At 38.4% G+C, this 16,601-nt stretch overlaps 2 protein-coding genes across 2 annotated transcripts in view; both read right to left on the reverse strand.

Moving 5' to 3' along the window:
- mfsd14bb (major facilitator superfamily domain containing 14Bb) overlaps nt 1–16,601 on the reverse strand; it is a 669,309-nt gene that overhangs the window by 105,054 nt on the left and 547,654 nt on the right. The window lies entirely within an intron of this gene.
- Nucleotides 1,558–16,601, reverse strand: part of LOC307132137 (piwi-like protein 1) — a gene marked incomplete at its 3' end in the record, with an annotated part of 180,496 nt that continues 165,452 nt past the window's right edge. The window contains exon 11 of the mRNA XM_079826302.1: nt 1,558–1,613. Coding sequence (XP_079682428.1) covers nt 1,558–1,613 — 56 coding nt within the window. The remainder of the gene's footprint in view (nt 1,614–16,601) is intronic.

Genomic DNA, 16,601 nt, shown 5'->3' on the forward strand with positions numbered 1-16,601 from the left:
TAGTTTTTAACAACTTTGACTTGTAACGGAGTAATATTTGACTAGTAGTACTTTTACTTTCACTCAAGTAATGGAGTTGTGTACTTTGTCCACCTCTGCTGGTCACCAGCAGTGCCACGTCTGGGCTCCACATCCCCTTCACTGACCCCTGACCCCTGACCCCACACATGGCCTCACTCAGTCTCCTCAGGGACTGCTGTCTCTCTCCTCTCTCCTCAGAGCCAGAGGATGATGATGATGATGATGATGATGATGATGGAGAGATGGTAAATACCACTCCTTTGTGTTTCTTTCGAATCAAGTAAAATAATTAAAACAGTGATGAATTAACATCCAGTGCTTTAAATCCAGACTTTCCACATATTCTACATTTAAAAGTACAGCCTAAAGTCATCAGTAAGCAGCAGATATGCATCAAGTCAGCTTTATTTCTCTAGTGCTTTGTACTATACAGATCGTGTCAAAAGGAAAATAACAGCATTATGCATCAAACAGTTGTGATGTAGTAATTTCATTGATTGTTTGTGTTTTTTAATAGGCTATTGACTACCAAAATGTCCCGGGTTATCCACATGTGGACAGGCTGGCAGAAAATCTGCTGGCGCTCCGGGGTCACACAGCCGCCCCAACACCATAATAGCTCTTTGGCAGAACCTGGATGACCGGGACAAGAAAGGGGTGGTGAAAGCAGCTCGACACCAAAAGAGATGCTGATTGGACGCTTCAGAGTACCAAAGAGGCTCACTCAAACCCCTGGAGTAGAGAGCACCACCAGATGTGGCCTAACTGTTGCCGTCTGGTGGAGACCGTCTTCATCAGACTTTGCACTGCTCACCCAAAAAGGCAAGGGAGCCCTGTCGAGATGGTCTCTGATCCTGCAAGACTATCGCAGGATAAGGCAGCTTGTACTGGCCAACGGCTCGGTGATGGGAGGAACGTCAATGCAACTGGTGGAGGTTAACCATTTCCAAATGTATACCTTTTTTTGTATATAGCATTGTATATAGTGTGAACAGTTGTTTCAAAAGAGTTCACCATTGGTAATACTTGTGTTCAATAATATTTAACATTTTAACTTTCTATTTCTTGTTTTTGAAAACCTATTTATTGATTTTTAAAATGTAACATTTTTAAATTGTTATTTAACATTCATTACCGTTCCATTGGCATAATTGCAAAATAAAAATTTGGCAAGTGATTGCATTTTTACTTTCATATAACACTGCAACAATAAAACATGTATATTAAACGATAGTTTGTACATTTTCTTATTATTGTAACAGACATTTTTCAGCAAATTGGTTACTATTTAATGGGTTGCATCTTTGTTCATTACAAATAACAGATTTGCAAGTGTCTTGTTTGGATGTAACCTAAAAAAATGCTTAATCAGATCAAAAAATGTCACAACACATCTAAATAATAGTAATATCACTGTTCCATTGGTCATTTCTTTTTTCTTGAAAGAATATCAAAAAACACAACAAACGAATTACATATGTATATTTTATCAACACTGGAACAGTATGCATTCAAAAATGTTTTTATTTAATACAATTATAAATAGTACAAAAAGTTGTCTTTAGCTGGATTCGAACCCCGGTCTTGAGCACCTGCAATAGAAAACAGTGTCTAATGTAAATGCGTGATTTTCCCACACGAAGAAACTGGAAAAGGTATCACGACAAGACATATAGGAAGGAATATCTCTCAACGTCACATTTCACCCTTTCTTTTCTTCTTCCCCTTCTCATTTTCTTCCCGCTTTTTTTGGACTACTGTTCCCCAGCTTTGTCTTCCTCACAAACAAGTTTTTTAGTTCCGTTTTTTAGCTGGTATAATAAGATTTTCCTATGAAGACTGGACACATTGGTCAGATTAATGGACAGGCATAACATAAAAGTTTATTGCACATATCTTCTGATACATTTATAATAATAAATATTACAAGCAGGCAATAATATGAATGCGATGATGTATTATATATTGCGAGCATCGAAACCGTAAAAATGCGAGACACTGAACCGGGAAACGGTCACGTGACAAAAGACCGAGACGAGATGAACTAACGGCCCGAACCGCGAAGACACGAGAGCTGAACTAAACTTTCCAGGGATCCGACTTGATTAAATGTGAGGTGACAAAAGAAAGAGCGATTTGGATCGAGAGGTGAACTAACAGACTCCATACATAGCCTGAAGATCCAGCTCAATCATTTCCTTCTCAGAGTTTGACCATTGCTGCATTAGCTTATTGTTTATTCCAAAGGTACTCATGTTTAACATGCAACATTTTAATTATATTCTGCTGAAATTAACGAAACGACTTGAAAAAAGATTCGTTAATTTTGCTGAACGAGATTCAAAGATCCGAGTCAGTAAAACGATCCGAACTTCCCACTACTAACCGGAATCGGCCCAACTGTTCTTGCTATCTTTTTTGTTGTTGTTCTTGCTATCTGTCTCTGTGTGTGTGAGCACTGCTAATTCTTTAATATTGAGAAATATTTATCGGTGCGTCCCAATTCGCTCTCCGTCCTAAATAATATACGAACATAAAATGAGTAACTTACGTCCCAAACCGTTGTTGAAACGAGTATTCCAAAGATACCCGGATTGTCCACTGTTTCTGGGTAGATTTCGAAGTGCAGATCCGTGCAAACTCTAACGGCTAATGTTGAACGATTCGATTAGAACTACAAACGCAGATAAAAAGTGTTAAAACACTACAAACATGGCAAAGATGTGCGGATGCGACGGTTAATGCTGCCTTCACGTGCTATCGGAAATTTCCTAATTCCCACTATAGAAGTCGTGATTACGAGCTTGTTGCATTCAAGTGCTTTGTTGTCGGAGTGAACAGGAATCATGGTGGACACCAGGTTATTCTTGCCTATTTATTGGGAAAATCTTATTAAAACCATCATCATTTGTAGTCTCCCATGCACCGACAACCATATAAACATTACAGATAGTCCGCTTTCTGCTGATTCTGTAATTTCAGTCAAATGAAGGCTATTTTCGCTGTGTACCAAACATACAATACACTTCATATGATTACTCTTACATGTAAATATGTACTACGTTAATGTCAAGACAAGACGACCAAGCTGTTTTGGAAAAAAACAACAATAAAACCACACCTGCCACAGCAGTCCAGCTCCCGCCACCATGTTTAAAGCTTATGACACGCTCATCTCGGGAATTGGGGTATCAAAATTATTTCCGAACTTCCCAGTGGTAAACACGACATCAGAGGGCGTTCATGTGCAATTTTTACCTTGGAAACTCGTATTTACGATAATTCCGATAGCACGTGAAGGCAGCATTAGAGGTTGGGGTTTGAGTGAAAAATATTCAATATTCAAATTGTAAGCACACTAGAGCATTAAAGACCACCAATGGCAGATCAACAACGACACGGTAGGAAATTAAATTAAATTGAATGTGGAGGATTTGAACTGTGACAAGATGATTGACAGGGCAGGTTAAATGGTGAAGGGATGCACGTAATGCACTAGAGTTAAAGAGGAAGTATATGTCCCAAAGCTTGCTCTTCTGCTACACACTTAAAAGGCCGTTCTTTTTATTGACAAAAAGAGTACATATAGGCCACATTTAGGTCGTAGTATAAGCGCGTGTATATCTTTATGGTTCAAATCCAAACAAACATTGGAATGCGTTCCATCCGTGACGTCACAGTGGAGGAGGCTTAAGGCTGTTCATTCTGATCATTCTGGACTGTTCATTTATCAGCGCCTGCACGACTTCACGCATCTTTTACCTACAGCTCTCGATCAGTTTGCAATTAATTGTTCATCTCAGTTTCCAAAATGGACAAAGGAGACAAAATGATGGTAAGAAGGCTTTCATACTATAGACCCTTTTCACATTTCTGGGTTTCTCAGAGAGGAAGTCATCATAGTTGGGTTAAACATGATCAAACACTAGATTTCCTCAAAAGTGAAATTGTAAAATGTAAATAACTTGCATCCTAATATTTTTAATGATATTTATATAAGCACACACACAAGTGAATATTAATGAATACAAGCCTATAGGTAATAACAGCAGGACTGGTGTTGAGCTCCAGGTAGGGCTGGGACGGTATGGATTTTTTCTTACTGCGGTTGAAAAGCAAGAAATTCCTGCGGTTCAACGGTAAACCGCTTTAAACGGCTCCCGCTCGACTTTAGCACACAGCCGCTCACACACACACCAGCGCTGGCAATTGAACATAATAAGGAACATGTTTATTTTACATTTTACAAATTTATATATCTATATATAAATTTTATATATTACTTATTATTTCTATTACATATTTTTACATATTTATATTAATTTATATATCTCGTGTGCGCTTTTGTGTCAGTGGTTCAAATATTTAACGAAGGCTATTTAATTTAACAAAGTGTCGCACACTACTGTGATTGTAAGCCTGCCAGACGGATATCTTTTTCGATTGCCTTTTAATGAAATTGGAATTTCAGAATCACATACCTACTTATATTTAATGGCCTACAATAGATTATTTATTGATTATATTGAATGAAATTTCGCAGGCCCAGCTTATTTGTAGTCAATCTTTCCCAAACAGAGTTGGAAGAGAGTTTAAACTTACCAGTACTAAGGGTTGCTGAGGCAGCTCCAGCTCAGTTTGCTCTTTCTGAAGCCGTTGTTTTTTTTTTTCAAGTATTGGAAGAATGGAGTATATAGAAGACAATGCTTCATCAGGGCCCACAGGGTGCATGCTTTTCGTTCGGGCATGGGTTCGATATACCAACCACATCCACCAACAACCCCGAAACCAGAACGCGCTTTGGTGAAGGTAAGAAGGCTTTCATACTATAGACCCTTTTCACATTTCTGGGTTTCTCAGAGAGGAAGTCATCATCGTTGGGTTAACTATTAAAGGGGGGGAGAAATGCTGTTTCATGCATACTGAGATTTTTACACTGTTAAAGACTTGGATTCCCATCCTAAACATGAACAAAGTTTAAAAAAAAAATGTTTGATGGAGTATTTCTGTGCCAAAAATAGTCCTTCCGGTTTCTCATAAGTTTCGGCCCCCAGCCGCTCGGCTTTTTTCGGAAAGACTCGGTACAGCGTATCTTTCTTTTATAAATATAATAAAACTAAAGACTTTTCAGAGATATGAAAGATGCAATACTACTCTATAGGTACACAAGATTGACATGAGATTGACTGAAAATGAGTGTTTCACCCCCCCTTTAAAGCTATGAATGAGAGAATACATTACATATTTTTGTGTGCCCATTTGCTCAAACAGCAAAAGGAAAACGGCACAATAGTGATTTCACAACTTTCAAAAAGAGGGAAAAATAGAGTGAGATTGATTGCATTTCCTTTCCCTGCTCTCCCTCCATCTCTCACGCGCACACACACGTTTTATGGGGACTTTCCATAGACATAACATTTTTTTTTAATACTGTATAAACTGTATATTTTATCCCCTACACTAACCCTACCCATCACAGGAAACATTCTGCATTTTTACATTTTCAAAAAACATCACTTAGTCTGATTTATAAGATGTTTTCATCACGGGGACCAAAAAATGTGGGGACAAGGATTTCGGATATTGCCATCTTTGTGGGTACATTTTGTCCCCATTTTGCCAACCACCACACACACACACATACATACACACACACACACACACACACACACACAGACACACACACACACACACAAGGTGCGTTCCATTCGACCGTAAGTCACGGTTGCCAACTCTCACACATTTGGCGTGACACACACGCTTTCAGGCTCTCACGCTCTCACTCTGCCCCAGTAAATCTCACGCCAAACCTGCTTTTGATATGAAACAAAGTCTAAGATTTTAAGTTTTGATACGAAATTCAAACAATAAATAGCGTTTTGGCACAGTTGATGTGGCATAACCGTTAAAGCCAGAGCCGTTGCGACATGCTCTCACCTCCCGGCGTCAAACATAGTCACTTTTATATTTACAGGATCATTTTATTATGGAGAGTGATTGAGATGCAACGTTGTGAACATTAATGTTAATATTCTTCTTGCATTTAGCCCTCAGTTATTACTTACTCATTGGTCACACTCATAAGTTACTCATTGGTGGTCAAATGTGACCATACACCTTAACTATTTTTCAAATAAATAAATGTTTTATATTTTAGTTCAATAATATTTATTGAATATTTTGAGGAGATCTTTTGGTACTAAAGACTATTTGTGCAGTAATTATGCACAAAATATCCACTTAAAGTATTTATTATGTATATTACAATTAGTGTAATAATTAAGGTTAAAATAGATCATTCCAATGCAAAGAGGCAAATTAGAGTCATTTTGTGGCTGGAAAATGAATAATTTTGGCTCTTTAATAAATATTCATGGCCTATATAGTCTAGACTCTAGTTGCTCAAAAGTATTGCAAGTCATAACTGCTTACCTATTACTTATTTAGACATGATCAAACACTAGATTTCCTTAAAAGTGAAATTGAAAAATGTAAATAACTTGCATCCTAATATTTTTAATGATATTAATATAAGCACACACACAAGTGAATATTAATGAATGCAAGCAAATAGGTAATAACAGCAGGACTGGTGTTGAGCTTGTAATGGCAAAAATTAATTCGTCGACATCACTAATAAGAGACAAACCAAGATCCAATTGTCTTTATAAAGATTTATTTTCCTTGCAAGGAAGAGCCACGGTCAAACGCAGCCGCTCGAGGCTACCTTGAGTGTGAACTGCTAAAACAAAAGAAAGCACAAACTTTTATACCCTCAACAACCCCCTCAGTAATTTTCCATACATCTGGCGAAACCCACTGAAGGTTTCGCCTTGAGCAAGAGGTGAGACAATACACAAATGGTCCCCCTCCTGTCTTGGATCTCATTTGAATTAAAAGCAAGAAACACAATGGTCCTTCATCTTCATCTAACAAAGCATGTTAGCCAGGAACTCAGATTCCAAGAGCAATAAAAGATAAAAGGGACAATGTATGGCTTCCACAGGTGAGGCCTCTTTGATCTGACTCATTTAAAACACAATAGAGAAAACAGGTCTGGAAGATTAAATCTTCTGTGATTAAATTTTTTCCCCAACAATTTCCCCCTTTTATCATTCTTTGATAACTTTCAAAAAAGAAAAATTTTAAATGTGTATATAATAAAAATAGAAGTAGTAATAATAGTCACTCATCACATTCATTAAAGCTGGGTAACAGCAACCTGTCGAGTCTTTCTGTGGCATGAAATGGTTTCTGTCACCACAAACCCAAATTACAGCATGCGAAGTGTCACTTGGTTTGCTAAACGTACAGGTAAAACCTGTTGTGATACTGCCTATCACCGCTGTGCAGTTCCCTGTGGTCGAATTCTTGATGTCAATTCTGACTCTGCAGTCAGAACACCCTGCTTTCACGTTCAGCTTCAGTCTCGTGAGCACACGAACACATCTCCTTGAACATGCATCACTCTCAATTTTGTAATCAACATGTCTGTGTGGTTGTACCGCTGCGTTCTCTTTCGAGCAGACGTTGGATGTTTTGTTGGAATCTTCCCTTGCTCGATGTCCGCTGCAGCTCTAAGCACCACCTACTGGATTCTGTAGGCTTGAAATAGGGTTTAACTTGAAAACTGGTTGGCTCAGCACCACGTTGTGCCAGTGTCTCTGCTCCTGAGATGATAACGGCAAATGATGTTTATATATCTGCCCGCACAGACGTTTTCCTCCTGCTTCTCTCTCCTCTTGGCTCCTCCTCCCCGATCACTGTTGGGACCTTTCTGCAATGGCTCGCATGCACCCACGTCGCTCTCTCCGCTACTTTGACGGCAGTGTCGTCAGAAGCCTGACAAAAGGCCCTAGCCGCCTTTCCGCCTTCCAGCTTTTCGTACTCAGGTCCTGTTTTACCACGTGATCTCCTGGCTTGATGTTGTGCAAGGGAGTCTCAGCCGGTTTCCCCTTAGCAGTTTTCGCCTGCACACATACACCAGACAACAGAGAAGACATTTCTTTGCAATAATTCACAATTCTATTGATGCAAGCTATTGTTTACCCCCTTCCATTCCCATGAATGGTGGTCTTCCAAAAAATGTCTCAAACGGGCTCAGATTTACTAAAGGCCTTTTCTCGTTTTCATGTATTTCAATATGCATCAAAATGCGAAATTTTCAGCAAATATTGTAACCCCCTTATAAACTTCATTCATTTGAGTACCATTACCATTACCATTCCCCCTTTGGCTGCAGGCTCGCCCATGCAGCCATTTATCATAATCATTGAAAATATTGTTGAGGTAAACAAGGCTTGCCATCACTTCTTGTCTAGACGCCATTTTGCACATTCACACATCATTCATAAGTTTCCAGCCACGTCTCCACAGGTGCTTCTCCGCTGCTGTGGCAAATGCCTGCATACTCTGTAAGGAAATCAAAGCATTTGTGTTAGTTTCAGATAATAAAATGCATTCTGGTTCCTTTGACTGCTGTGCTGCCGCGGCCTTCGCAGCCGCATCTGCTCTCACGGTTTCCTGTTGAAATAAACTCTTTGTTGTTAGTTACGCTGCGCATTTAAGTCTTAACTTGAAAGTTTCCCATAAACATACTGAAAATATCCAATAAAATGAAAGACAAATCCGTATTTCATCTCTGTAAGCCGGGCTAAGTCAGTAATCACTGTCACTGCTCTCCCATCATGTTAGGGGTGTGTGATACCTACAAAATTCAAACATGCCAACTTTCTGCTATCAACCGTTTGACGACACACACATCCCTAGGCCAGACCCACAGTCACTCCTCAGAGACTAAACACTTTAGAAAACATATATGAAAACAAACAATCAGTGGTTCTTTTGATTAATCAAAATCATAACAGACCTTTTTGGCATTCACTCAAACTCAAACTAAACAATACAAATAAGTAAGATAGATAATAATCCATCTTAGCGCCTTAAATCTCTACATAAAACATCCTTCAGTTTACATTTTGTGCTTTGCCCACAGTTTCTCACTGTGCATCACATTCTTATCAACCTTCCTTCAGTCAGTCATTTCAACACAATTCTTCACAAACTTCCCTACTTACTATTTCCAACAGAACCATTTTCACTCATCATAGCCCACCTCATATTTAACCATTAACAAATATAAATCTAAATTTGTTAATGTTAAATATACTTCATCAAAATGACAAAATTATCAATTTGTATTACGTTCAATCAGCTCGTTCACTCATCTTTATCTCGTGACATCATACTTAATCATACTCAATACCCAATTCTTTATCAAAATCTTTTCAGCTCCTGTTATCAATAAACAAAATTAATTAATTAATCAATTAGGATTTCTTTTAAAGTACCATTTTCTCCATGCCCTGTCCATTAAAACTCCTCTTACATCATGTCATTTGGCAGTGATTCTTATCATCAAACTTGCCACATCAATTTCTTTAACGCTGGTTAAAACCAATCTGTATTTTAAAAAGCATTCATATTTCAATATCCATTTTAGCCTAATTTGACTTTGATTGTTCACAATCCCTGTCAGAAATCCTAATTTTTATTTTTATTTTCTATTTATTTTTTTGTTTCCTGTATGAATCAAAATATGTCTAGAAGTTATCTAGATATTCTTTTAGAAGTTATCTTTTTGGTTCGCCCTCCGGCCTTTCATAAATATGAGGGAGTCTCTAGATCATTTGGATAGTGACTTCGGTTAAATTGTCACTTTGTCTCTTAATTAATCCAAAGATAAATTAAAATAGTCTTCATCCATGACAAATTTGGTCATAATTACTAGTGACAGACAGAGCTGGATGTCCAATCCACTTAAAGCTCGTCCCATGTTCTGATCATCTTTTCATCAGATTCACTCAGAATAATCAACTTCCTCTAAAGTTTTTTTGTTTTGTTTAACTTAACTCATCTGTAATGATAAAGACACTAATTCCAGAGGTTACTGACACACTACACTCAATCATGACACATAAATATGAACTGCTCATTCTCAAGATGTGCTTTTACATGGTCTCTTAACCAGTTTCAAATATGTTCGTTCATTAGTTGTTTATTTTTAGAAAAGTCAGCTGGGTTGTTTTGTTCTGATATCATTGTTTTTGTGTAGTCTCAGCTTTAACTGAGCAATAACAGATATAGTACAATCCCTGTTTCCAGCCTCTCTCTCTCTCTCTCTCTCACCCAGATAATCTTTTCAACAGTCTTCTAAGACTTTAACTATAATGTTAAATTCATTAACCCTTAAATCATTAATCCTTCACAAAGTTTTAGAAATTTCATAGTGTAACTTATTGTTTCAAGTTATCTTTAGTTTAGATTTCTTTGTTATTCAGACCTTCTCTTTAAACTTCAAAAGCCGTCCTCATCTTAAAGCCATCACCATGTCTCCAAATTATCCTCTGCCATCCTAATGACCTGCAGGATTAAGACTATGATAGAGACATATTAGTTCAATATCATACAGTTTTACTAATCCAAATAAATTTTGTTCTGCTCCACAAAGTTATCAATCACAATCACAGCATGGTCTCAGCTGGCTCTTGAATGCCGATCTCATTCATAGCTCTTTTCCTTCAGGGTGTTTCCTGGCTCTCAATTTATGCGGTATTTGGTGAGCGGTATAGAGGGGCCAATATTAGGGCAGGGGCTGCTGTGTCCAGTCTTGACCTCGGCCCTTACGAAACACAGCTCCCCCCCCAACAGAGATGCTGCTGGCCTCACAGACATCTGCCTCACCTCTCATACACACCTCACATAAAACCCCCTCCTCCTTTTTTTTTTTTTTTTTTTTTTTTTTTTTTTTGGTAGGGGGTCCAAGGCGACTTATCGTGATTCCCCTGGCTTGGGTTGCCCCCCGTCAGGCCGTAGGAAGTCTTACCCGTCATCGGGAACAACCACATCGTGCTCAACCTCGTCATCGCTTTGAGATCTTTGACCCTAAACAGGATCCGATATTTTCTAGAGCCTTTCGGAAAGTGCATTCAAGAGTCATCAGAGCCATCTGGTCTGCTTTCAAATTAGCAAAAACATGGAGACAGGTTAATTATAACACAACTTAATCACTAAAATCCAGCATACTTCTTCAAAGCTGCCCCATAGCAGTGCTTAGATTATTTTCAGTGAATTTAGCCAAAACACCTGTCCATTCATTTTAATGTTCTGCTACATCTGTGACCAAGGCCATCAGTTCTGTACATGGTGAAGGCTAAAAGCAGACAGAAGTTACTGGTCATATCATACATTAGTCAAACATTTCAGTTCATTAAAAGTCTGTATTTTTAAAACATGTCTTATTGCCCTCTTGATGGCACCTTTTTCTATCTTAACAAATAACTGTCTATTATGTTCACATAATGCCCTGTGCCTTTACTCATCAATATCTTCTATCATCTGTGGCACAGGCTCATATATCAGCTTTGAGCTGGTCTGGGATCAGAGAGAGACTTTGAGGCCTTCAGGGCTGGTACACTGCATTTTCATAAACTTCTCACTCTTCACACTAGCTCAGCGTAAGATCTGGCTTTGTTTTCAAATAAATGAGACATTTTCCTTTTAACTCTATCCTTAGACAGAAATCACATTTTCAAATGATCATAACTTTATATTTGTCTCTTGCCCCCAAAATTAATTCAGAAACTTTAATTTCCACTCAGATTGAGTCTCTGTTACTCAAATTAGGCCACGTGGTGGCCGGATTGAGATTACAAATGGTTTATTTCAGATCAGCACAATCTTATCTTTTGAAACCAAAACATCAATTTCTAGGGTTTTCAACATTTTAACACCTATAGTTATTTCAACAACCCAATATTCAGTCAAATCATCATTATCAGAGTTTTGCAAAGGTGAGAAGAGCAAGAACATATTTATTATATCTTTTTCATTTAACTCGGTTAATCAGGATTTATATATTTTATATATATCTTTTACAACATGTTTTATCATCTTTAACTTTAATTTTAACCTCATATTAAAATTATCTCAAATCCTTCCTTCAAAAATAATCACTAAAGAATTTATCAAGCTTATTATTTTCTCATTTTCTTAGTGTAAATCTCTGTTTTATTCTTTTTTTTTTTTTTTTTTTTTTTTTTTTTTTTTTACTGATTTCATTTACAGAATTTAGTCTGGTGGCCTGATTTGCCACACTTTTTACACCTTATGGGTGTTCAGACACAGTTATGTGCAAAATCAATGGCCCAGCTGACCACAATTAAAACACTCTCATCTTTAGCTTATGGAGCAACGTTCAGCAACCTGTGTGCTCCAAAAGTGGCAGTCTGTCTGAGAACAGAGCTCTCTCGAGGTCCAATAAAACAGACAATGGCTTGCAATTTATGGTGCTTTATCAAAGTTTATCTGCTTTTTTACCAACATTATTTTTAGTTACTCAAATTGTATATCTCCCTTCGGGTATGGCACCTCCCCCATTTTATAAATTAATGAATACGCACAAACATCTACAAATTTGAATTCTCTTGTTCTCTCTTTGTTTGTAGCTAGTTAACTTCCAATTACAATAAAAACATTTCTGCCCATTATCTTCATCAGTCCAGCAAATTTCTTTGAAGTCAGGGTTTCAGAGCGGAGCTGCTTACAGCATTTGCTCTTGTTCATCTTACAATCTTTATACCGACTAATCAAATTACTGATCATATCACTCAAATTGTTAGCTAAAATTTTGTCAAAGTTCATACTCACCAGCGATCTTTAAACAGCTGTGGCATTTTAATTTCTCCGTTTCATTTCTCCACAGTCAATGCCTCTCACACCCAGCATTTCGGTGTCTGCTCACAGTTCTCACACGCGTTCTCACAACAGCCCATCGATTTATCCTTTTCCTTCAACTGACTCTTTCACAGTCCCAGTCCGGTCACTCAGCGGTGACACTCAAATCATGACATTTAATGAACTTCGTATACGTTGCATGCATTTCTGGCCATATAATTTTCTCATTTGATAAAATACCGGTGTCTCATATTCAGCTAGCTTTCTTTTGGATTTCCCCATATTGGCAGTCTGATTCTGTGGCTTTTTCGCGCGCGCGCTATTAATCTGTTGGACGTCTCCGTACAGATCTGATCTCTTCACCCAAGATCAGCCGGGCGGACACTCGCAATAGTGCCCTTTTCGGGACTGCACACAACTCAGTCCCCGGACCGCACACAACTCAGTCCCCGGACCGCACACAACTCAGTCCCCGGACCGCACACAACTCAGTCCTCCAATTCGCCCACGTGATTTCAGTTTCTATCCCATAAACATATCAACCACGTTGCATTCGTCACAGAGTCAGACTCCCCCTATGGTTTATCCCTATCAATTCAATTTTCAATTTAACCAAATTCTAAAAAATAAAATAAAAATTCCCCCTGAATTTTTTTTCAAGAGTTTGTCTCTTACCAGAAGCGCCCCGTTGCCATCGGATTCTTTTTCTCTGATTCCAGTGTCTGGACCCTCCGGACACCCCCAGAGCAGTCAGCCCTTCTCCCTCAATTCTTCGGGGTAAGGCTGTGACTCTAAGTCCAGGATGATCGGGTCACTGTCTGCTCTCGGGGTCCAGAAGGCACATCCAAGGAATCCCAAACTTCTGACACCAACTGTAATGGCAAAAATTAATTCGTCGACATCACTAATAAGAGACAAACCAAGATCCAATTGTCTTTATAAAGATTTATTTTCCTTGCAAGGAAGAGCCACGGTCAAACGCAGCCGCTCGAGGCTACCTTGAGTGTGAACTGCTAAAACAAAAGAAAGCACAAACTTTTATACCCTCAACAACCCCCTCAGTAATTTTCCATACATCTGGCGAAACCCACTGAAGGTTTCGCCTTGAGCAAGAGGTGAGACAATACACAAATGGTCCCCCTCCTGTCTTGGATCTCATTTGAATTAAAAGCAAGAAACACAATGGTCCTTCATCTTCATCTAACAAAGCATGTTAGCCAGGAACTCAGATTCCAAGAGCAATAAAAGATAAAAGGGACAATGTATGGCTTCCACAGGTGAGGCCTCTTTGATCTGACTCATTTAAAACACAATAGAGAAAACAGGTCTGGAAGATTAAATCTTCTGTGATTAAATTTTTTCCCCAACAAGCTCCAGCCTCCAAGGTCACATATGAAATATCTACTGCTTGTAAATTGTGTGCATTAGGTTTTTCATTTGTGTGCAGCATGTGTACTCTTCTAACCTTTCTCTCTTTTCTTTTCTCAGAGTTATAAACAGGAGAGGGAGCACGTGCAAAAAATGTGTGACGAATTTGTTTTTAAATTTGCGGAAGTGTATCACAGACGTCCTGAAATTTATGAACAGGAGGCGGAGAAAAAGCCATTAAAATTAGAGATGAGAAAATTGGTAAATACACACATACATTTACAAAGACAGAAAGACACACTGATGTGTTCTCTGCAGTTCTGTCTCTTAAGATCACTGACTCTTCATGTGTTCTACAGGAGAAGGAGATTGTTATAAGTTCCATCTCATATGCCGAGCTTGCGAACTGGGTCAAAAACGTTTTTGCCCTCGTCATGGAGAGGAGGCATGCAGATATAAAGGACCCCATTAAACAGCTGGAAGTGGTGAATAATGCTCAAATAATTCTGGAAATCTTGAAAGAATATGTATTTGTTGTTGATATGATTTTTAAAATGGAAATAAGGTTCAGTAAAGTCCTAAAGTCAGCAGAGCAATGCGTGATAAAATGCAACACGTTTTTTTCACAACTGCTTTTTTGTAATTCTCCGTCCAGATTCGGGACTACTTTCTCCTCGAGGACGAGCTGCAGAAGACATCAGACCTCCAGAAGATCGATTTTTTTCATTGTCGAAAAAGTGAAAGGTCAGCACAATTGTGCACATTGGGCATGACAGTACTATGGATGTTCTTCTGTCTTTGCATATGTATAACGGTGTAACGATGCACTCGTGTCATGATTCGATACAAATCCTGATACTAAACTCCTGATGCGATATTTATCACCATATTTTAAGCACTGATCTGCCCCAAACTTCACATGTTTGATAAGAGTCCTGGCCTGAAGACATCTACATGCCAATATTAGTTAGTCATAGCGCCGCCTGCTGGCAACAAGAAATGTCATGTTGTATACTGTAATTCCCTCCCAGAAACACATTAAAATATGCCGTCAATTCCCAAACATGCTAGAAACACATTAATGGCTACGTGCTAATGTATGCGATTTACGCCACGAAACAGGAAGTTGCTGTAACTCAGGCATACAATGTCCGAACTGCCCCAAACTTCACATGTTTGATAATAGTACTGGCCTGAAGACAGGATCTACATGCCAATATTCAGTTATAGTCATAGCTCCACCTTCTGGTGGCACATTGAAGTGAGTTTGCCATATTTATCCTATATTTACCCGCTTAAATGCATGTCGCCCACTATTCACTGTGGCCACCGGGTGGCGGTGCATGTGCGAGGGCCCTTTCATCGCTGCTTGCAGACTGAATTATTATTATTTAAATAATAGTATTTGATATTATATTATTATCAGGACAAATATTCCCCCATTGCATTACTATACTTTGTTTTCAATGTCACTGAAATGTTCATCTACGCGCACTCCTGCTGTTAGTGCACTAAACATAAGAATAAACCAGTCATAGTTCTGATCACAAGAAAGCGTGTCTAAATGACTATTCTCAAACTGTAAATGTTCTACATCTTCTCACTCTCGTGTTGTTTTAGCACATCATGCAAGCAATAAACGTCCGTGTTTACTACAGTAAATCTGTTCATCAAAGAAAAGCAATAGAGTCTCTTCAGAAGACTTTGATTATTTTGATGATGCCTTTTAAGTTTGAGAGGAATGGACTTTAAATGGAGGGACAGAAATCTTTCTCTGGTTTCTTGAAAAATATCTTGAAAATCTTACAGGTTTGAAACAACATGAGGATGAGTAGATGATGACAGAATTTACATTTTTGGGTAAATGATACCCTATAAACACAGTAAGCTGAGCCTTGGATAAAACAACTCAATAACGCAAATCATATCGTTTACATCAACAATACATATAGTCACATTTTTATATCACGATATATATATCTCGATATACGATGTATCGTTACACCCCTAATGTATGGTGTTGCATATGCACAGTGAAGATACTGCTTCTGATAACATGAATCATCTCTGTTACTGTTTCAGTGATGAAGAAGAGGAAGAAGAGGAGAAAGACCCTTTCATGATAGATGAAAGTCTGCTTAAATTTTACAAGGACTGCTTGGGAGGCTTTGAAAAAGTAGATGGCCGATACGAGCCGAAAATGATGTATGTTTCTTGTGCACAACCATGTGTTTGATTTCTACACACTCTCAATCTGTGGGAAGTCTGGGAACTGAAGACAGTAACAGTGTTTGACCATCTTTTTGTCTTGTGTGTTTTTGTGCAGAGAGGAGAAGCTAGACGGAGTAAGAGAGCAGTTTAAGCTCATTCGCAAACAGAGGGAGGAGAACATTGAGGCCATAAAGACAATGAATAGGAAAATTGAATATTTGCACACGTGCAAATATGATTCATCCGTTGTTGAGACGGTAAGCACA

The sequence above is a fragment of the Gobio gobio genome, assembly GCF_949357685.1.
Source record: "Gobio gobio genome assembly, chromosome: 10".
In the NCBI taxonomy this organism is placed as follows: Eukaryota; Metazoa; Chordata; class Actinopteri; order Cypriniformes; family Gobionidae; genus Gobio; species Gobio gobio.